This window comes from Agelaius tricolor, unplaced genomic scaffold (assembly GCF_023055355.1).
Source record: "Agelaius tricolor isolate 1412-34295 unplaced genomic scaffold, bAgeTri1.0.p SCAF_9, whole genome shotgun sequence".
Lineage (NCBI taxonomy): Eukaryota > Metazoa > Chordata > Aves > Passeriformes > Icteridae > Agelaius > Agelaius tricolor.
In genome coordinates this window covers 33,729,681-33,750,662 of record NW_027269269.1, presented here as the reverse complement: position 1 = coordinate 33,750,662, position 20,982 = coordinate 33,729,681, and the positions used below count along the sequence as shown (strand labels likewise).

The 20,982-nt window shown below is 60.0% G+C and overlaps 1 protein-coding gene across 1 annotated transcript in view; it reads right to left on the bottom strand.

Moving 5' to 3' along the window:
* Nucleotides 1–20,982, bottom strand: part of PDE2A (phosphodiesterase 2A) — a 41,719-nt gene that overhangs the window by 6,240 nt on the left and 14,497 nt on the right. Inside the window, exons 2-19 of the mRNA XM_071433618.1 lie at nt 16,792–16,843; nt 5,880–5,969; nt 5,268–5,356; nt 4,724–4,833; nt 4,200–4,255; nt 4,065–4,124; nt 3,807–3,966; nt 3,667–3,719; nt 3,108–3,182; nt 2,956–2,997; nt 2,802–2,870; nt 2,557–2,687; nt 2,317–2,428; nt 2,191–2,230; nt 1,691–1,754; nt 1,521–1,599; nt 1,260–1,437; nt 81–193 (exon numbers count right to left, since the gene is read on the bottom strand). Coding sequence (XP_071289719.1) covers nt 81–193; nt 1,260–1,437; nt 1,521–1,599; nt 1,691–1,754; nt 2,191–2,230; nt 2,317–2,428; nt 2,557–2,687; nt 2,802–2,870; nt 2,956–2,997; nt 3,108–3,182; nt 3,667–3,719; nt 3,807–3,966; nt 4,065–4,124; nt 4,200–4,255; nt 4,724–4,833; nt 5,268–5,356; nt 5,880–5,969; nt 16,792–16,843 — 1,573 coding nt within the window. The remainder of the gene's footprint in view (nt 1–80; nt 194–1,259; nt 1,438–1,520; nt 1,600–1,690; nt 1,755–2,190; nt 2,231–2,316; nt 2,429–2,556; nt 2,688–2,801; nt 2,871–2,955; nt 2,998–3,107; nt 3,183–3,666; nt 3,720–3,806; nt 3,967–4,064; nt 4,125–4,199; nt 4,256–4,723; nt 4,834–5,267; nt 5,357–5,879; nt 5,970–16,791; nt 16,844–20,982) is intronic.

Here is a 20,982-nt window from a genome sequence, read left to right as displayed (position 1 = left end):
TCCCCATCCCTGTGCTGTGGCAGAGCTGGGAGCCCACGTTGTGTGTGACTCCCTCCAAGTGGAGAACCCCCAGCACATACATGGGCGATGCTGATGCCGCAGTAGATGGAGAAGGCAGTGGCCAGGTCCTCGTCGAACTTGCTGAACCAAGGGCCATTGATCTTGTTGACCAGCTCTGCCACCCCAATGACCTCTGGAGCAGAGGGGGGACAGCAGGGGTATCAGACCCTTGTGCTGGGAACAGGGTCATGCCTGTATGCTGGGGACAGCACCGTGTCTGTGGGCTTAGGGCAGGGTTGTGCCCAAGTAGCAGGGACAGTGCTGAGCCTGTGGGCTGGGGACAGCATAGCACCCACATTCTGGGGACAGTGCTGAGCCTGTGGGCTGGGGACAGCACAGCACCCACATTCTGGGGACAGTGCTGAGCCTGTGGGCTGGGGACAGCATAGCACCCACATTCTGGGGACAGTGCTGAGCCTGTGGGCTGGGGACAGCATAGCACCCACATTCTGGGGACAGTGCTGTGCCTGTGGGCTGGGGACAGTGCTGTGCCCAGGGGCTGGGACAGGCTCATGCCCAGGGACTGTACTGTGCTCATGTGTTGGTGGACAGGATCGTGCCCATATGCAGGGTACATGATCATGCCCATGTGCTCAACAACAGTGCTGTGCCCATGGGCTGGGACAGAATCATGGGCTGGGGAACAGTGCTGGGTGTCTGTAGGGGGACAGGATCATGTCCAGGGACCACACTGAGCTCATGGAGTAGGACAAGATGATGTCCGTGTGCTGGGGTCAGTGCTGTGTTTGTCTGTGGGGGGACAGGATCATACCCAGGAACTGTGCCCTTGTGCCAGGAGACAGCACTGAGCCCAAGGGTCAGGACAGGACCATGCCCACATTCATGGGACAGAATGCTGCCCTGATGCTGGGGACAGGACTGTGACCAAGGGACTGGGACAGGGTCATGCCCATGTGCTGGGGCAGTGCTCTACGTACAGGCTGGGGGCAGAATAGTGCCCATGGGCTGGGGACAGAAGGGTGTTCACATGCTGGGGACAGTACTGAGCCAGGATTGTGCCCCTGTGCTTGAACAGGATTCATGCCCACAGGCCAGGGATAATGCTGCACCCGTGCCTGCATGCTGGGGACAGTGTCATGTCCACATGATGGGTGACCAAACCACCATGTGCTGACTAAGACACCTGCTGGCCCGACCTGTGCCCCCCTCTTCCCAGTGTGCCCCCATCCCTCGCTCACCCTGGCTCTCATTCTTGATGGGGAAGCAGAGGATGTTGCGGGTGCGGAAGCCAGTGCTGTCATCCACCCCGCGGTAGAAGAGCGGGTGTGAGTAGGCATCCTTGATGTTCAGGATCTTGCCAGTGGTGGCCACGTGCCCAGCGATGCCCTGGTCTGCTGGGATGCGGATCTCGTAGCTCTGTGGGCAGGGGAAGGGGATCACCAGCAAGGCCTGTGGGGAGGGACACAACCCCAGGCCCCCCAGCTCCATGCTGTGCTCACCTCGTCATCCACCACTCCACCATCGAACACCTTGGCCACCAGCTCGTGACTGAGCCGGTCCAGCAGGAATACAGAGCATCTGCAAGACACCCCGCTGCCATTCTCACCACAGGGGAGCTCGGTGTCCCCCCTGTGTCCCCTCACCCACGTGCCCCACTACCACCACTCACATCTCAGCATTGCTGAGGTTCCGGGCCTCCGTAATGATCTCCTGCAGCAGGACGGAGACATCATCTGCAGGGGTAGCAGTGAAGGGTCAGGGACCCCAGCCAGGCAGCACTGCCCCCTCATCCCCACTCATGCAGTGAAAGCAGGGGGAGGGTTTAGCTCAGAGTCCCAGCTGGAAGTCTGGGGGACACAGAGGGACAGGGGCAGTGTGGGGAATGTGCATGTATGAGCTGTGCACATGTGTGCAGCAGTGCAGCTGCACATGTGCACACGTGTTTCTAAGAGCTCCGTGGTCATGCTACATGCATGCATGCAGCCATGCAGCATCAGTGCGTGTCAGGTTCTGTGCCAGCTCATATCACCCTTCTGTTACCATTCCCCAACAACAAGGTTTTCCCTGTCTGGGAACAGAGACCCCATTGCTACCACCCTCCAGGACTGGGGAGTGATCATCCATTCCCCATTCCACTCCCTCACCATGGGTGCTCTCCAGTGCACCTACCCAGGTGGGTGAAGAGGTTCTTGGCCACCTGCAGCAAGGCCTGAGGGGACAGAGAGAATGCCATTAGTGACCAGTGCAAGATGGGGCAGGCACACACACACATGGCACAGCCCTGCACATGCTCACCTGGCACTCACACTTGAGCTTCTGCTCCTTCTGGAAGGCCAGGGTGCTCGTGAGCACTGTGGAGGTGTAGCAGAAGCAGTGCTGGATCTTGTGCTCGTCCGTGTCTGTGAAGCTGGCGGGGGCACACCTCAGTTGTCTGTCCCCATTGGTCCCTCCCCTTCTCCACGGGGACAATGCTCCAGCACCCCAAAAGGGAGGGGGTGCAGCCCCACAGAGAGCCCCAGCCAAAACACTGCTCACCTCTCCCCACTCAGTTTGTTGAAGGCGCAGGCCAGTGCCACCACCTGGGAGGTGGCCCGGCTAATGACAGGGACACAAAGCATGGAGGTGACCTCGCAGCCCAGCATGCTGCTCAGCTGCTTGTGCTCCTCCTGCAGGGAGAGGCAGGATGGGGCTGGAACCCCTGGCCCACTCCAGGAAGCCCCATGGGACACTGGGGTGACACCCACGTCCCCAGGTGTGGAAGACACAGAGCTGGTACCCACCTCACTGATGTCCTTCAGGGTGATGGGCTTCTTGTCCTCCACCACCTGCCCCAGGCGCCCAAAGGTGAGCTGTGGGGAAAGGGAACACCTTAGCACACAGCACCCATTGCCCACCCCCTGACCTCCCAACCCCTCACCACCTCCCCTTGCTCACTGAAAAGCTGATCTCCTCATCCAGGACACGGTCTCCCACCACCTGGAAAAGATGGGAAGGAGGTGTTGCCCATGAGGAAGACACCATGCCCAGGGGATGTCCTGTAGTCCTCTGTGGGGGTCAGGCTTGGGGGCTGGCCCAGTGGCACCTACCTGGCAGAAGAGCTGGTGGTTGTCCTCAGAGACGAGCAGGAGGCAGCAGCACAGAGACTGGGTCTCCTGCTTCAGCTGGGGAGTAAGGGGAGGGTCAGCACCCCAGCCTGCCCCGAGCTCTCCCCAGACAGAATCGAGCCCCTCCTGTGCCTCCCTGTGCCCAAGGCTCCCACACATGCCACAGAGAACTAGGTGCCCCTCCCCAGAACCTCCTCCCCATGACACAGCAGGTTCCCTCTGGAGGCTACTGATGGCAAGGGGAAGGCTGTTCACTCTGGACACTACTGAGGCTCATACTGAGAATGATAGAGAGCAGGAGAGGAACCTGTATGTTCTCTCAAGGAGTTTTTGGCGTGAGAGTGGCACTGTTTACTCTGGAGACTATTGATGGTTGTTACAAGGCTGCTCACTCTGGTCACTACTGATGACTCCACAGCTGATGCTTGAGGCTTTTCTTGGCTTTGGGGAATTTTCTTGTTTTGAAATAAAACAGGGCTCCCTGGTGTGTCCTGGGGCTGGGGTCAGATGGGGACAGGGGGCTGGTGGAGCAGCTACTCACGTAGTTGATGACCTTGAGCTGCAGTGAGGCGGCATCCAGGTCATACAGCTCACCTGTGTGAGGATCACGGTGCTGTGAGGGGCTGAGCATGGCTTCACCCTGCCCACACACCCCACCCTTCCCAGTGTCCCCCCTCGTACCACAGAGCTGTAGGATCTTGCAGTCCAGGTCACTATAGCTGCTGTCAGGTGCCTTCTCAGGCTTGGCCAGAGAGGTCTGGGAGGAGCTGGTGGAGAGGCTGACCTGGGGCCAGGGCTGCAGCTTCTGCAGGGCTTGCAGGCGCCGGACTGCCACCAGGGCCTGCAAGGTTGGGCAGAGGGGACAAGGAGCAGCAGGGCTGGGGAAAAGGCTGGCAGGTCCCCAGGTGGCAGGTCCACAGTTGAGAAGGAGTCACTCACATGTCTCTCTAGCGCACGCAGGTTCTGCTCGTCTGAGTCACTCAGCTGGCCACAGTGTACCTGGAGCAGGAGTGGTGTCAGGACCCTGATGGCCAGGCCCTGTCCCCAGAGCCCTGCCCATGTTCCTGCACTCACCAGGATGACACACACCACAGCCCCACTGTTCTTGTCCACCAGCGGAATGATGAGCACTGCAAGCAAGAGAGGGTTGGTCCCAGGTGGGCCCCAAGGACAGCCTGGAGCTGTGGAACTCAGCTCTTGGGGTGCATGACCCCATTACATCCTGATGTGTCGTGACCCACCCAGCTAGCCAGACAGTCAGCCAGCCATCTCTCCATCTTCCCACCCATCCATGATCTATCTGCCCCCCTGTCTGCTTCCTTGTCCCTGAGAACACCCCTCAGTCCCAGTGCCCACCTGTCCCTCATGCCTCCATCCTGTTTCTACCCACCTGTCTATGCATCCATCACTCACCCACACACTGCTGTCTGAGCCACTGCCTCTGACCACCCATGGACCATCCATCCATCCATCCATCCATCCATCCATCCATCCATCCACTCACACCTCAATCCCCCTCCCTGTCCCACCACCCAACCCTACACCCACACCCCCATACATGGGTGGTCCACCAAGAGCACCCTTCCCACAGCTCCCACCTTGTGTGCCAGGGGCCAGGGGTGCTGCCAGGGGTCCCAGGTGCCGGCCAGGGAGCTCGGCAGGGAGCAGCCCCCCACATTCCAGCCGCTTCTGCTTCTGCACAGCATCTCTGTGGGGACAGGGATACTTTGAGCACCCCCTGGGAAGGTCAACCCCCAGGAAGGGGCAACTCCCTGGGCAGAGACACCCATGGGATAGGGACAGGCTCAAGGATTGTGCAACACGTGTGCATATGTGTGTCCCTGCAGGCATGCACAGCCCCTGGACACAAATGTGTGTGCTCCTGCACACACACAGCCCCTGTGCCAACACGTGTGTCCCTGCACATACACATAGCCCCTGTGCATGTGTGCACGTCCAGGATGAAGAAGAGGATGGGAAGGGACAGCGGACAGCCACAAGTATGGTGATGGAAAGAGGATGGAGATGGGGACAGGGATGGAAACCCTCCTGCCTTCCATACAGACACCTATTCATGCACTCCAGCTGGGCCACCCCTGTGTGCCCATCCATGCCCAGGGCTGGGCAGGTGGCTGAGCTCACCTGAGCTTCCCGTTGGGTGGCAGCTCGTGGGGGGGGTCGTCGCAGAGCAGCCGTGTGTCCCCATCCAGCAGGTAGATGTAGACGTGCTCCTGGGGGACAGGGGCAGCACACACGTGTGTGCCAACATGTGAGCACAGCCACATGTGTGCACAAACACGTGTGCACAGCTGCAGTGGCACATGCACACATTCACAAACCCAGCCCTACCGACGCACAGAGCCCTGCTCAGGTGTGCACCATTCACACCACCCATTGCTGGGGGGCCCCATGGAATGTCAGTGGAACAATGCCCACCAGCATCAGGGTCACCAGGATCAGGGCCAACAGCACCCCCAGGGTCACCAGCACCCTGAACCCACCATGAGCACCAAGGCCACCAGCAGCACCCTAGTAGTGGCACGTAGCCCATATAGGGGGAGAACTCTGCACTAGAGACACCACCCCAGGCTGGACCCCAGCATCAACCAGCAGATAATCCACTCTCTGCTCCCTCCAGGGCTTCCCCCAACCCAGGGAGTCTCAGCACCCCCATAATCCCCACCCACCCGAGGAGGATGCTCTGCTCCACATTCCTCCCAGCCCCCAGGGGATGCAGATGCATCCCCCACCTACCACGGCGGGCAGCAGGGTGACAAGGGCATGGCGGAGGGCATCGCGCAGGGAGGTGGCATCAAGCGCAGCCCCCAGGCTCAGCAGAGCATCCTGCAGAGACAAGAGCAGAGCAGGGGCTCACTGGGGGTTGATTCCATGGAGATGGGCACTGCAGCACCCACCCTCTCTGACCCCTGCCATGGCACAGGTCCTTCTGCTCCCAGACCCCTTGCAGTGGCCTCCAGTCTGCCTGGTGCCTTTTTTGGAGCCAAACCCTCCTGTGTTAGTCAATGTCCATCCTGTAGGGAGGTGGGAGGTCCCCAAAAAGGGAGAGGAGGCTTTGGCACTGAGCCACACTGCCCTCAGTGCTAGCCATGCCATAAAGCACCAGTGAGAAGAGAAATGGGGCGAGGAGATGTATTAAAGCTCATCTGGGGATTACAACCCCATGGAGGGCAGAGGTGTTAGGACGGACACGTGGAAAAGCTGGGGGGCACAGGGGGCTCTGTGGTGCGACCCCCCCAGCTCTGCTCCTGCCTCCAGCCTTGTCTGGGAGACTGGGATAAGGATGATGTTATGATGGAAACAGTAGGTGCTTGGAATTAGACTCTGGATAATGGCGTTTGGGATTTGCTCTTCCTCTGGTCCCAGCTTTGCCAGGTGGCTCCAAGCTCCATTCCCGATAACCAGACCTGGGGACTGTCATGCCCCCAGTGACCCCATCCAGGACAGCAGCCCCTTGCAGGGCCATGCCACCCACCCACCCTGGGAGCATCCTTGGCCACGGGGCCAGATCCACGTGGCACTGGGCGTGTGGCTGGTGGTGAGGGTGCTTCCAGCTGAAGACATGAGCACTGGATGTTATTCCAACAGGGCCGCATCTCCAGTCACTTACTCACACTGGAGACACATGCACTGTAGAATACAGCCAGGCCTCAGCCAGGTGGCTGTCCTGCTGTCCCTCTGTCCGACCAGATCCTCCACAGTGGCCCTCTGGGGCAGGGGAAGATGGGGCAGAGCCTGAGTGGGTCCCTTGGGTCTGCTTGGGGCATCAAAAGCCAGTGGCATTCTTGGTGTGGGGATAGACAGGTGGCAGCTGGACATGGGTGGTGGCTTTATTAGGGCTGGGAATACAGGTCCATCCCTGAAACAGTGAGGGGAAAGCTGCAGGAGCTAAAAGAAGATATTCCCAAGACAAAGAGACAGCAGCAGATGCTGGCAGGAGGGTTTGCAGCCTAGCAAAAAGGTAGAGAGAGTGAGGGTGGGCTAGGAAGGACATCACACTCATTCCACTTATCCCACTCATCCTGCTAAAGTGCTTCTCCCACTCATCCTGCTCATTTCACCCAGCCTATTCACTATATTGATCCAGTTCATCCAACTCATCGCATTTGATGGCTCATCCCACTCAACTGCTTGTCCCACTTGTCCTGCCCATCCCACTCATCCCACTCAATGGCTTGTTCCTTTCATCCAGCTCAACCCACTCATCCCACTCAATGGCTCATCCCATTCAATGGCTCATCCCACTCCTTCCACTTGCCCCACTCATCCTGCATATCCCACTTGTTCATCCCACTAATTCCATTTGTCCCACTCATCCCACTCCCAGTCCACATCCTCCAGCCCAGAGCAGAGGTTTACCCCAACATCCTCCCCCCTGTCCCCAGCCCAGAAGGTGCTGCAGACCCACTCTGGGGGCTCTGCCAGGACAGAGCCTGGGCCCAGAGCCAGTACAGCCAGAGCCACTACCAGAGCCACATCCCAGTTATTGCCATAAACAGCCTTTCCCTTTCCTGAGGAGCCCCCTGTGTCCTACTCCCAGCAATCCCCACCATCCAGGCACTACTCCAGTTTGGGTTGGGGCTCCTTTGGATCCAGCACTACTCCACAAGTGTCAGGGTCTTTGGATGAGGCTGCATTGGCACACACATCCCCAGCCCCAGGGGAGAGATGAAACCATCAGCCAGCCCATGCCTGTCACCAGGAATGTCACTAGGACCCACACAGCCCTGTACCTGCACCCAGTGGGGACCAGAGCACTCCCAGGGAGAGCTCCCAGCACCTGCTCTGCATCCCATCTGCATGGAGGGCAGAGTGATGGTAACACTTCCCAAGTGGGCACAGGGGGTTAATTAACATCACTAAAACAGGAGAAAGCATGGAGGGATTGCAATTCCTAGCTGCTGGAGCAGAGTCCAACCCCCTTATCCCAAGTGCTGCACACCCAGCAGCTCTGGAGGGAAATGCTGTCTGGAAATGGGCATGGAGAGAGGGCTTTGGGAACAGATCCAAGGACAGGGTATGGGAAGGGGACACAGCATGGCATCACTGACAGCCCCAGGAGCTGAGGATGCTGCTCCTGCAGAGCAGGTGAACAGCACCCTGTCCCTGTCCTGTCCCCATGGTGCACACACGTGGCCCTGTGAAGCCCCCACCCAGGGACTGTTGTCACCTTTCCTCTGGCCTGAGAGGACAAGGATACTGATGTCACCCTGCCAGACTCCTTGAGCTCACAGGGTGACCCACGGGACCTCAGTGCTGGCAGGAATTTTGCCAGCTCTCCTTGGCCAGCGTCCCGTGGTGGGTGCAGCACTAGAGCCATATCTGCCTCAGTATTCCCACTGGAGCCAGTGGAAGATTAATGACACCATTTATCTCCTTGGAGTAAGGATTTGTCTCTGCTCCAACATGGAACCCCCCACTCTAGAAAAGCCAAATCCTGCCACAGGCCAAACTCCTGCTCTCTCCCCCATGGAAAATGGCCCTTTTTCTCCCCTGCTGTTTTTGCCCCTCTTTTTCCCTTTGGATAGCTGCAGAAGCATCTTGTCCCCATGCATCCTGTCCTCCTCCAAAAAACAGGCTCCCGAGCCCCCATCCCAGGCTTCCATAGATCCTGCTGGGATTTAAAACCAGCTTTTTTTATCAGAGGGAATTCACCAGCAGTGAAAACATGACTTTTTGCAAGAGGATCAGCAACGTCTGTCCCCTGACAACCCCACCCCCCAACCCCACCAGCTGTGGAAGCTTGGTTTGTCCTCCCTGGCACCCCCAGCTTCTCTGGATGTTTATGACATAGAGAAATCCCATCCTGGCCAGCTTTCTCTCTAGAAAGGTTCATTTCACACCTGCCATGTGGAGGGTGTGGGCCTGGAGGAGGAAGACACTGATGTCACAGGGTCTCAGGTCTCTGAGCTTGCACCCCTTCTCCTGGCCTTGCTCCTGGGAGATGAATGGAGGCCCCCCAAGGGTGAGGAGGAAGCCCCCAGCAGCAGGCAGAGGCTGGATCCAGTGCAGTGAGGCACCCACTGGGATGTTCAGCCCTCCTGAGGGTACCTGCACCTTGGGGTCTCTCTCTGAGCACTCGGTGAGTAGAGTTTGCATGAAGCAGAGCTCAGAACTGGGACCTGCCACCCACTGGATTCCTCTTTCACCATGGGAAAACAGGCCCAGAGAGCCAGGCAGCAATTCCAGGTGCCTGTGAGCATCCTGCTCCCAGAGAAGTGCTGAGCAGGGCTGCAGCACCCCCACCCTGCCTTGCCAGGGGATGCTGGGCTGGGGAGGCCCCAGATGGATCCTGCCATCGCTGCCAGAGCACCCATGGGTGCTGATTCTACAGGGGGATGCTGGCAGCAGCCCAGGCTTCAGTGGCAGACTCCTGCCACAACCCTCCCCAAAGAACCTCGAGGAAATGAATCATCTCCCTGCCGAGCTTCCAGCCCAGCTTTGCTGTAAGAATTCCAAGTAAATGATCTGCCAGAGGTGACCTCTTGAGCTTGAGACATCCATGGCTCAGTGAGCCCTCAGAGCTCACTCAGCTCCTGCCCTCCAATGGGACCTTATCCATCTGTGAGCGCAAGGAAAATGAGCCCAATTAATTTTGGCAGTGGATTAGTCTATTAGCCCCTGCCTGAGCAATGACCTTTGGGATGGAGCTGGACATCGCTCTGTCTGGACAACTTCACCCCCAATTGTGGGCCCCAAATCAAATTAGAGCTTCCAAGATGCTGAGTGGGCAGCACATCCCAGTACCCATATCCCATCCAGATGCTTCTCAATGGATTTTACAGGTTCAGGTTGCAAAGGGATTGGGACGCTTGGGAGTGCAGAACACAGCAAGGAGGGGTCTGGGGCACAGCAAAGGACCCCCCTGCTGCCTGTCTCACCAGCCCCAGTGTCTCTCACAGAGGGTTTGCAGATTTCAAGGACAGAGGAGCTGCTCCCCAGGGAATTCCCTTCCCAGGAGAGCCCTGGATGAGGAGGGTGGCCATGTGGTCACCTCTTGCAAGGCTGAGAGCCAGTGTTGGGGGCTTAGGGCTCCCTCCCACTGTGGTCTCTTCAGATAGGATGCATTTTTAGCCACCAGCCTCTGGATCTTGTTACATTTGGCAGGTAAAAAGCAAAATCCCATTTGGATTCCTGGGAGGCAGCCTACCTCCACCTGCAGAGCCCCTCACCATTCCTTGTGTCCCACCCACAGGGAGCCTGGATACCTGTCCCTGTCCAAGGGCTCCCTATCCACCACAGCCCTGCAGGCAGAGACACCCACCCTCTCTCTGCCTTTTCCCAGCCCTTTCCACTTTCCAGGGAAAGTTATGGGGAAACATTTTCCCCTCCTGCCTCCCCTTCAAGGAGGAAGATGCTGCTCCGGGACCCCCTTTTGTCCCCACCCATCACACCCCGAGTTGTTTCCAAGTGCATGGGGACAGATGTCCCTGCCTTTGTCACCTCTCCAATGCACGGCTGCAGAGTGACAGCACCACGGGGAGCAGCTGATCCCCCTGGGCCTCCAAGCTGAGCCACAGCTGCCAGCAAACACCCAGCCCGCGCCCGCGCCGCCCTGCCCAAGCATTTGCCGAGCAATCTGGCGGCATTAAAAATATCCCAAAATATCCCTGAGCCATGATTCATCCTCCTCTCCCACCTCCAGCAATGCTGAGCCGCCCCAGCTCCCTCCAGCCCTGGGGGGCTGCTCTCCCCTGGCTGCTCTGGCCATGGTGGTTAAATATAGCCCAGCTCTGTGGCAACGCCGGGCTAACAACCAGGGGGCAGGGCCAGGCAGGAGAGCACAGCTCTGACACTGGGCATGGGTGGGGAAACTGAGCTAAGGAGCAGGGAAGCAGCTCCTGAAGGCAGCAGGTCACCAGCTGTGCTGTGGGCAGAGCGACACTGCTCAAACCCTGTCACCCTGTCCCTGTTCCCCGCACCGCTCCTTCCCCCAGGCCCAAAGCCACGATTTCCCAGGGAATCCTCCCCACAGAGCTGGGGAAACAGAGGCAGCAGCCCTGATACCCTTCAGCTCTGCAACAGGCTGTTACATTGCTAACACCCTGTCACCCTGTCTCTGTCACCCCCCACACTGCTCCAGGCTCCTTTCCTCTGCCCCACAGCCCCAATTCCCCAGGAAACCCTCTCTGTAGGGGTGAGAAAACAGTGGTGTCCCTAGTGCACCAAAGCAGCACCCTTGATAACCCTCCAGCAGTATCCCTGGAGCAAGGTCCAGGGAAGCAGAGGATGGAGGGATGGATGGAAGGTAGAGCTGGCAGCTCTGCCCAACTCCAGTTGGGAAGCCATCCATCCATTTCCTCCCAGCACCGCTCTTAGTCCCAAATTACATTGCTTTAATCTAATCAGGCAGCAACAACCTGCAACACGGTAGCTCCTTAATTACCTCATCTTTTCCAGGGGGATAATGAGGGCAAACAGGAAGGAAACACTTCTGGGATATCTCTTGTCTCCTCATGGTCATTTGCCTGTTGCAATGTATGGATGGGAAGCAAGGGCTGAGGTGCAGGACCCTGTCATGGAGCTACCCTGGCACCCAGTGATCCAGGCTGAGGCTTCCAAGGGCTGGAGGACATAAATCTGTGGAATCAGCCATCCCAAAAAAACACACAAGTAGCCCTGCATGCCTGTGCCTACCTCTGTTTCCCTTTCTGTGGAGGTTTCCTACCTCAGTTTCCCCACCTGCAAAGGGTGATGGCCATGCAAGACCTGCTTAGAATGGCACTAGAGTTTGGTTCAGGTGGAATGAGCTGTGCTGAGCCCCGTGTCTCCCTGGAGCTCAGTGCATCCCTTACCCCATCCTCCTCCTCCTCACCCATACATCAGCCTGACTGGAGCCTGGCATGCTCACACTGCACAGGACATTTGCACAGACCATTTGCACATGGAGTTTCTACAGCCTGGAACCAGACAGATGCCATTCCCTGAGGACCCCTTACATTCTGAGTGGGATGTTTGCTGAACCAAGCAAATTTCCTAACCTCTGGCAGCTCACAAGCCCTTGGGGTGCTGCTAGTCTGTCCCCCCACATCCTGGCCTGGCCTCCCGGGGCCAAGACAACTGGGCTGGAGTCAAGGTTGCTTCCTGTTGATGTCCCTTTGTCGGGCGGGACAAATCGGGACAGCAGCCACACTCCTCAAGGATTTCCGTCCCCAGAACATCGTGGCCTTCTTGGAACAGCAGGCTCGGCCACCAGCCTAATGATCTGTCACTAGTTTGTCACTGATTAGTTCACTATTCTAAGAAAGAAGGTGGTGAGGGCTGGGGGTCTCACTGTCACTTGTCTCTAAGCCACGTCAGAGAGGGGGAAAGGGAGCCCCCCCAGCCCCATGTCACTTGTTAGCTCATGTCACGGAGGGGCACATGGACCCTCCTGCAGCAGCTGCAGGGAAGCTGCTCCGTGGTTAGGAGAATCCCTGCTATGCAGGTGCCTTCACCCCAAAGGACAGAGACATCCTGGCACCAAGCTTGGGGTGCTGGCAGTGCTGGGAGAGAGGTGGCATGATGGGCATTCCTGGGACATGGCATGGCTGGAAAAACTTCCCTGGCACACAGTCCCCTTCCCATCCATGCTGGCTGGGTTTCCAGGGCTTTCCTAGATGTTTTCTGATGGATTAGCCATGCAGGGGTCTCTGTGCCTGGCTCTGCTTGGGGCCATCGTGGCAAAGCTCTGGGGATGCAGCCAGAGAGGGCTCTGGGGACCTGTAAGTCCCTTGTGGGGATAGGAATCAGTGGGGTGGGAAGGGGGATGCAGCATTCCCACATCCATCCGTGCAGCCCCTCCTGGCATGGCTGGTGCTAATGGGATCTGCACAGTGATTAGGGACCTCATTTATCAGACTCTGATGGGATCTGGGAAAATTGAATTCCTGGCCATCTGCAGCTGGGGAGGAATTCGATTTGGGCAGTGCTCCGGAGCAGGGTGTGGGGGGCTGGGGGCTGCCAGAGCTGCCCCCCCACAGGATTCCACTCTGTCTGTACAGGGACTGCTCTTATTTTCTATGCCTGAGAGGGTTTGATGGTGGGATGCAGCTCTTAATTGCTGTGAAGGGGGTCTAGGAATTGGGGTGGTCTCACTGCTCAGATGGGGAAATTGAGGCACGGCCAGGAGAAGACCAAAGCCCATTACATGGCAGAAAGGATCACAGGGCTGGTGTTTAATGGGTCAGCACCCAGCCAGGGGTCTGGCCTCCAGCCACCCTTATGTGTGGGGGGTTCCAAAGCTGTGGCCAGAGCATCCAAAGGTGCCAGACACACTGCATCTGCCAGAGCCAGGCCAGGAGCAGTGCTCTCTCCTGCACCAAGAGGAGGGAGATTCCCAGGCATTTTCCACCCCATGGCTCTCTCGGGCAGGTCTCCACCATCCTCTCCCCCACATCCATGGAGAGGCCAGGGTGAATATGCAACAGGATTCAGCTGCAAAGGTGCCAGGCCAGTCCCCAAATCCATGGACTCAGCTCCCAGAGGAGCACCCTCCAGAGCCAGGCTTGCAGGGGATCCCAGCCCACCACCTCCCTGCCAAATGTCACAGCTCGACTCCAAAAAGCCAAGGTCACCCACGGGGCCTATCCCATTCAGGGGGAAGATGCCACCATGTCATCCTGCAACAGGAGCATTCTGTCCCAGCTCTCACTGCCCAGGATGCAGCAGGACTAATCCCCTCCAACTCCTTCTGCTTGGGGTGCAGCAGGAACATCCTCATCCCAGGTCCCCTGCCTGGGGTCCAGCAGGGCACTCCCACTCCAGACCTCCCTTCCCAGGTGATGTCACAAGGCATGAGAGCACTGGAACCCATATCTCAAACCCCACTGCCCCTCAAAAACCAGCAGCAGGGCACTGCAGTGCCAGCACAGGCTGATTCCACACTGCAAGCCTTGATCACTCCTTGATCTCTGATCTGTGGGGATCCCCAGCCTGGCTGGGAAACGCCAAGCTGCACCCAGCCATGCCAGTTTGGGGATCCAGCTCTACCCCTGACCCTGCTGAGCGTGGGAGGAAGCCAGCCCTGCTGCATGTCATGGAAAGAAGCCGCCACGGCCCTTTCCTCCCCTTTATTGCCCTGCTGATGTGTTTGTGTCTGCCAGAGGAAACGCAAGGACAAACGCCCGCGTACGCATGTCCCCTCACTGGCCTCAGCAGGCCCTGAGCCCACTGAATGTGGCTGGCCCCACACGGGGGGAAACTGAGGCAGGGGGAGCCCCGTGGTGCTGGCTGAGCCCCCCAGTCCCTGGCAGGTCAGTAAAGGTGCCTGACTGTCCCCCTCAGCCCCTCCTGCTTCTCCAGGCTGTGAACATGTATCAATTACCGTTTGATTCATGATCCAGTCTGCAAGTAATTGCATTGCAGCTCGTGGCAGGGAGGGAGAGGAGGAACAGACATTCTCAGCCTCACCCCACTGCAGGGTGTTGGAGGGGAATAATGCCCCAAGCCCTATATACCCCCCTATATGCCCCCCCAGGCTCGGGAATGGGAGTTCCAGATGCAGTCAGTACCCAGGACAACAATGGGGACAGGGGTCCTGTGGTATTTTGTGGGGGATGAGCTGTTCCTCATCCACCCTGGGCTGGGATGTGATGGAGAAGGGGCAGGATCCATCCCCACCACTCACTCCTCATACATCCTGGGTCACACCCCATTGCCACTGTGGCCTCACACACTGGGTCTGCATCTCTGCCTCACCATGTGATCCACTCCTCCTCCTCTTCTCCTCCTCCTCCTCCTCCTCCTCCTCCTCGTTGCCACACTAGCACTGGGTTAAAACCAGCCTGCCCCCCCCCCCCCCCCATATGGGTGCATTTTGTCCCCCCCAGGCTGGGAGTTGTGGCTCCCTGACTCCCCCATCCCCAGATCCCCCTGGGGGGCTGTGTCCGGGGTTCAGAGCCTGCCCAGCTGCCAGCACCCTCCTGGGTCCGGCCCGGTTGGGTTCTGGAGGGCCGGGACCGACAGGGATCACAGGGACCCCCGTGTCACTGCGCTGGGCAGTGAGCAGTGTCACACCCCACCGTCGTGCTGAGCGACACTTCAGATGTCCTCAAGCCGCCACCTTCCCATCCGGAGGGGGAGGGGGGGCTCATTTCCCCCCGGCCCGGGGCACACTGGCCCTGATCAGCTTCTTTCTCTCCGTCAGCAGCTTTCGGCAATTTCCCAGAGAGCGTTTCCTTCCCTTCGTTTCCCAGCTTGAATCTCCAGGTCCTCGCTCCTGTCTTGGACCTGCAGCCCCCTGGAGCCCCCCAAGCAGCTGTACCCCCAGGAGGACCAAGGCCACGGTTCCCAAACCCAAAACCATCAGCACACAGGGCAGGGATCCATCCAGGTGAACAGAGGGGAAGAACCCCCCCTCAAGTCACCCCCTCCCCAAATTTTGGCGTGCTCGAAGGCACAGGAGCAGGAGGGACCAAGCGTTTTCCCACCCACATATTGGGATGCAGCCTCCATCTCTACAAAATGTGCCGCTGGTGTAAGGAGGGTTGGGGGCTCAGGGCTGGGTCCTGCTGGGGGAGCTGAAGGGGCTCCGTCCTTCCCAGCACACCCACCCCGAGGTCTGGCGGCAGGATGGAATTCGCAGCCGAGCTCTTGAGGCTCCCACTGCCAGGGGGACAAGGGGACACAGGGAAGGGGGGACTCCAACCCCCCAGGAAACCGAAATCCCCAGGCACTCCCAAGCACATCGCACCCCAAACGCCCCAGGACAGGACGGACCCCCAGCCCGAAGCCGCAGCTCCCCCGGGACCCCCAGGATATCCCTTTCCCCAGCGTCGCTCACAGTGTCCTGGAGAGTCCCCATGGCGCGGCCCGGCTCCTGGCGCGGCTGCCGGAGGGCGTGAGGGTCCCCCCGGGACCGAGCCGTCCCCCCTTCCCTGCCAGTCCAGCCCATTTCCTCCCGGGATCCCGCCGGGATCCGCACCCCCCAGCCCGCTGCCTCCTCCCTGCGTGTCCTCGAACCTCGGATGCGGTCGGGGCTGGGGGGGAAGGGACGACGATACAAAACGGCACCGTCACCCCCGCCTCGGGAGCCCCATGTGTGCCTCAGTTTCCCTGTCAAGCTCTCCCCGTGGGGTTCAGAGCCCCCCACCGAAAAGGGGGAGACAAGCGGGTGAAGAGGCGCTCGGGAAAGCCCCCTGCGCCCTTGGGAAGGGATGGGGAGTCCGAGCACGGCGAATCGGGAGCCCCGACTCCCAACCCCGCCCCACAGCAGGAACACGGGGATCCCCCCCGCCTCCGGGACCCAGCGGGAAGGGAGGCCGTGGGAATGGGGGTCCCGGGTGGGAGAGGAGGTGATTCGCGTGTCGTGCTTTGGGAGGGGAGAAGGGCTGAGGGTCCCCGGTGGGAGGAGAGGGCTTGGGGTGGGGGTCCCAGTAACGGGGCAGGTGAATCGGGTGTCCCAGGTGTCGGGGGACGTGGGTGGGGGTCCCGGGTAGGAGCGGAGGGGAGTCTGAGTGCCCGGGTGGGACGGGGCGGGGGAGTGGGGGGGGGGGGGGGGGGGGGGGGGGGGTTTGAGGGTCCCAGGTGGAACGGGTGATAGCTGGGATTGGGGTCCCGAATGGGAGGGGATGCGGCTGGGGATGGAAATCCAGGTTGAGAAGAGGAGGGTCCCGAGAGGGAGGGAGGTGCGGGGGACCCCTCGGGGTGGAGGTCCCGACGTCCCTACCTGTAGCGCCTCGGGGCCGGGAGCGGCGTCCCCCGCCCGCAGGAACCCGCGGCTGAAAAAGCGAAGGAGCGCGATGAGGAGCCGCGGCACCATCCCGGCACCATCCCGGCACCATCCCGGTCCCGCGCACCCCCGCACCGCCCGCGGGCTGCGGGCACGCCCCCGCCGCGACACGCCCCGTCACGATACGTCCGATCGCGACACGCCCCGCACCTGCTCTGCGGGGCAGCGGCTCCGCGGGGCTCCGGGAAGCGAGGATGGGTGGGGGCTGTGGAGTGGCCAGGGGATCGGACATCGCTCTCCAATCGGGGGTGGGGGTTCCCGGGATGGGGCGGGGGTCGAGAGGGTGGTCCCGATGTAGGAATTGGGTCGGGATGTCACTCCCCGGTATTGGGAGGGGGTCAGGAGTGGGAGTCCCGGTGTGGGGTGGTGAGGTGAAGGGGATCAGGAGTGGGGCGGGGGAGCTCGTGTGGGGAGAGGATGAGGGCATCGCTCCCCAGTCCGGGTAGCTCCGCTCTGGAGCGCGGGGCTGGCAGTGCTTTCTTTGCGGGGCAGGTGCCGGGGGTGCCGTCACGGGTCTGGTATCTGGGAGGGCGACAACCTCCCTCCGTGTTAAACCCTCCCCTCCTGGGGGTCGGGCCAGGAGTTTCCCCCTTGCCCCTTCTCCCTTCTGGGGCACGTTTCACCTCCCAATAAAGAGACCCCTACCCCCTTAAAGGCTACGCCTCACGTTTGGGTTGGGACGGTCTTCCCCTCATCCTCCCTGACGGAAGGGCTGAAATCCCATCCCATCCCATCCCTCGCCCTGGGGTTACTCTGATGCAGGGCTCAGTAGAGAAAGTCTTCCCTGCCCCCCATCCTATAGGGTACTGCAGGGGTGTATATCCAGTGCCCCTCTCTTGGATAGGGAGGGACCCTCATCTTGGGGACCCCTTATAGGGTCTGTTCGCCCCCACCCTCCTATATTAATCCCCCCACTGCCTTCAGTGAGGAGTGACACCTCCTCCCGGCCCCCCGGCCCCCCGGCCCGAGATAGTACAAGGATTTCGGGATGCTGCCCCTACCCCAATGGCCCCAGGGAATCTGCACGGAGGGTGGACGTGCTCAAGCCGTCACACGACGGCCACACGCCACACGGTGAGAGGGATATCGGCAGTGCGACAACCTCCATCCCTCCCCCTCCTCCTCCTCCTCCTCCTCCTTCTCCTCCTCTGGGCAGAAGAGAAGGTTCTGGTCTGGGGGAGGATGGGCCTCTTCCCAGATCCTGGGACTCCCGTTCCCCCAGGCACTCCCATGTCCCTGCACCCCTGTATCCTTGCCCCTCCATGTTCCTGTGTCCCTGCAGTCCTGTGACCCCCTCCCTACCCAGGCACTCCTGTGTTCCTGCACCTCTGTGTCGCTGTCCCCAGGGTGCTCTTCAGGGACAGGGTGCTCTGAAGCTTGCCTGGGGGTTTGCAAAGGACTCCTCGCATGGTCTCTCAACCCTCGCTAGGACAAGTCGTGATAAGGAAATGCCACCTCGAGGCAGGGGCCAAGCAGGGTAGGGTCAGGGACACCCTGCATGCTGCACCCTCCATCTCGCTCCCTGCTCCCAGACCCCCGGGACGCCAGGCCGGGGAGCCGGGGGGAGGCTCAGGGTGGGCCGTGGAGCCCGGAGGAGGCTCAGGATGGGCCGTGGAGCCTGGGGGAGGCTCAGGGTGGGCCATGGAGCCCGGAGGAGGCTCAGGGTGGGCCGGGGAGCCCGGAGAAGGCTCAGGATGGGCCGTGAAGACTGGGGGAGGCTCAGGGTGGGCCATGGAGCCCGGAGGAGGCTCAGGATGGGCCGTGAAGCCCGGAGGAGGCTCAGGATGGGCCGTGAAGCCCGGGGGAGGCTCAGGATGGGCCGTGGAGCCTGGGGGAGGCTCAGGGTGGGCCGTGGAGCCCGGAGGAGGCTCAGGGTGGCCCGTGGAGCCCGGGGGAGGCTCAGGGTGGCCCGTGGAGCCCGGGGAGGCTCAGGGTGGCCCGTGGAGCCGCGGGGCCATCTAGCGGCCAGAGCCACCAGGAGCTCCCGGCCGATCCCCGACCCTGCCGCAGCAGCCCCGGCCGCCCGCTGGTCCTGCCCTGCGGGTGACACAGGGCCAGGGTGTCCCTCGCCGGGAGTGGCACAGGATCATGGATACCCCTCAGGGCAGCGTCTCACAGCGCCCATCTTTCCGGCTAGGACACCACCAGAGCCGCCAGGTCCCCAAGATCAGGGTGTGGAATCCCCCACTCTGGGGTGACCCTGCTGCAGGTGTGACCAAGTGTCACCCCAGCCTGGACAGGTCCTGCTGGCACGGATGTGGGTCCAGGAATCCACGAATAAAGGAGGTGGGAATAGCAGGTTCCCTGTGGGGCCAACAGTGGGAACACCCCAAGGAGCTGGGTGCTGGCAGGATCCATGTCCTGCCACCTGGCACAACCCTGTCACCAGAGCCACCCACAGCAGCTCGCAGCCAGCACAGCTGCCCAGGGAACACAGAGGCATTGCTGGGCACAAGGACACAGCTCGGAGCTGTCCCTCGGGCTCGCCCACAGGTGCCTGGGGACAGGGGCTGCAGGGACACAGGGGGTGGGACACAGGGGTGCAGGGACACAAGGGAGCAGGGACATCAGGGGAGGGGCTGGGAGACAAGTGGTGGGACACAGGGCACAAAGGCCTGGGGACAGAGAGGGAGACACAGGTACAGGGACACAGGGAAATGGGACACAGGGACATGGCAGTGTAGGGACACAGGGGCATCTGGGAACAGGGGAATGGGACACGGGTGCAGGGATGCAAGGGTGCAGGGACTTGTGCTCCAGCACCACCGTTTCATTCATACATCATTGCTCATCTCCCAGTCAGTCCCAGGGTAATTATGAGCTGATCCCTGGCTTTTCTGTGTGCCCCAGGAATGGCATTCCTTGGATGGGAACATCACAGCAGTCAGATGGACACACACAGCCTCAGAACCCAGCCCTGGAGCTGCTGGGGAATATCTGTAGGTGCTGAGGAGAGGCAGCAGTGTGGGCTTCCCAGCTGGGCTTCCCACATTTCCATCCATCCTGCATTTTTCCCTTGTTCCTGGCCTGAAGTGGATCAATCAAGTACTGTGCCTCCTGTCTCTTCCTAGGAACTGGGGAGTAGCCACGCCGCATCCCATCTGGAGGGCGTCTGATGGTATCAGTGGGAATAAAGTTCATGCAGGCAAGTAAATATTAACCTTTTTTATTCCATGGTAATGGAATATTCCACACCAAAGACACTCACATAAACCCCACTCTAGCTTTTCTCTGGGAGGTGCTGGCAGCAAATGGTACCAAACTCCCAAAGTTGAAGATTTTGGGGGGTTAAGGCACCAAGATGAGCCTTCACACCCTGTGTAACCCTGAGATCCCATTTCTCCCCATCTGTGAATCATCTGTGGGCACACTGGGAGTGTGGGATATCCTGGAAGCACTGGGATGGGAGAGCAGGGCAGGAGGGCAGCATGGCTGGCTGTTCCCAGCTGGGCCAGGACTGCTGTGAGCCATGTAGGATCAGCAGTGCTCCACTAAACTGTGGCACCAGTACAGACCCAGGGCTGGATGCTGGATCTGGGGAGGCACAGCACTGTGCTGCCCTCTGGAGCATCCCTGTCCTCTGGGGAAGGAGGGGACACAGTGGCCAGTGCAGGTGGCACATGGGGCTGGGGTGCTGCCCTTTGAACAGAGATGACTGAGACTCAGCTGAGCCTGGGGGACACGGCCACGAACGGAGCTGCTGGATCTGTGAATGAATTGGGGTGTTATTGTCTGGAGCTGCTGGCACAAGGTACACTGGCAGCTCTAAACCCCACCAGAAATCAATCCATCTGCTCTTCCTCTCTGCACTAATCCCCACAATGGCACCCAATCGATATCCCATTTACTGCTCTGTGGTTTCCCCACGGATACATCCCACTCAGTGCCCAGGATGCAGCTGCAGTGCCCGAGTGGGGCAGGGAATATGGCAGGGCAGGGAATGCTGTGGGACAGGGAATGCTGTGGCGTCCCTCATCTGAGCAATGGGCACAGGCTGGGGGTGCTAGAAGGTTCCATGGCATCAGGTGAGTTCACTGCATGGACCTGCTGGGAGCAGCAGGAGAGTTGGGAATGCTCAAGGAAGAGCTGAATGACCTCAGGCTGGGCAGGGAGGGGGTGTCCTGGCAT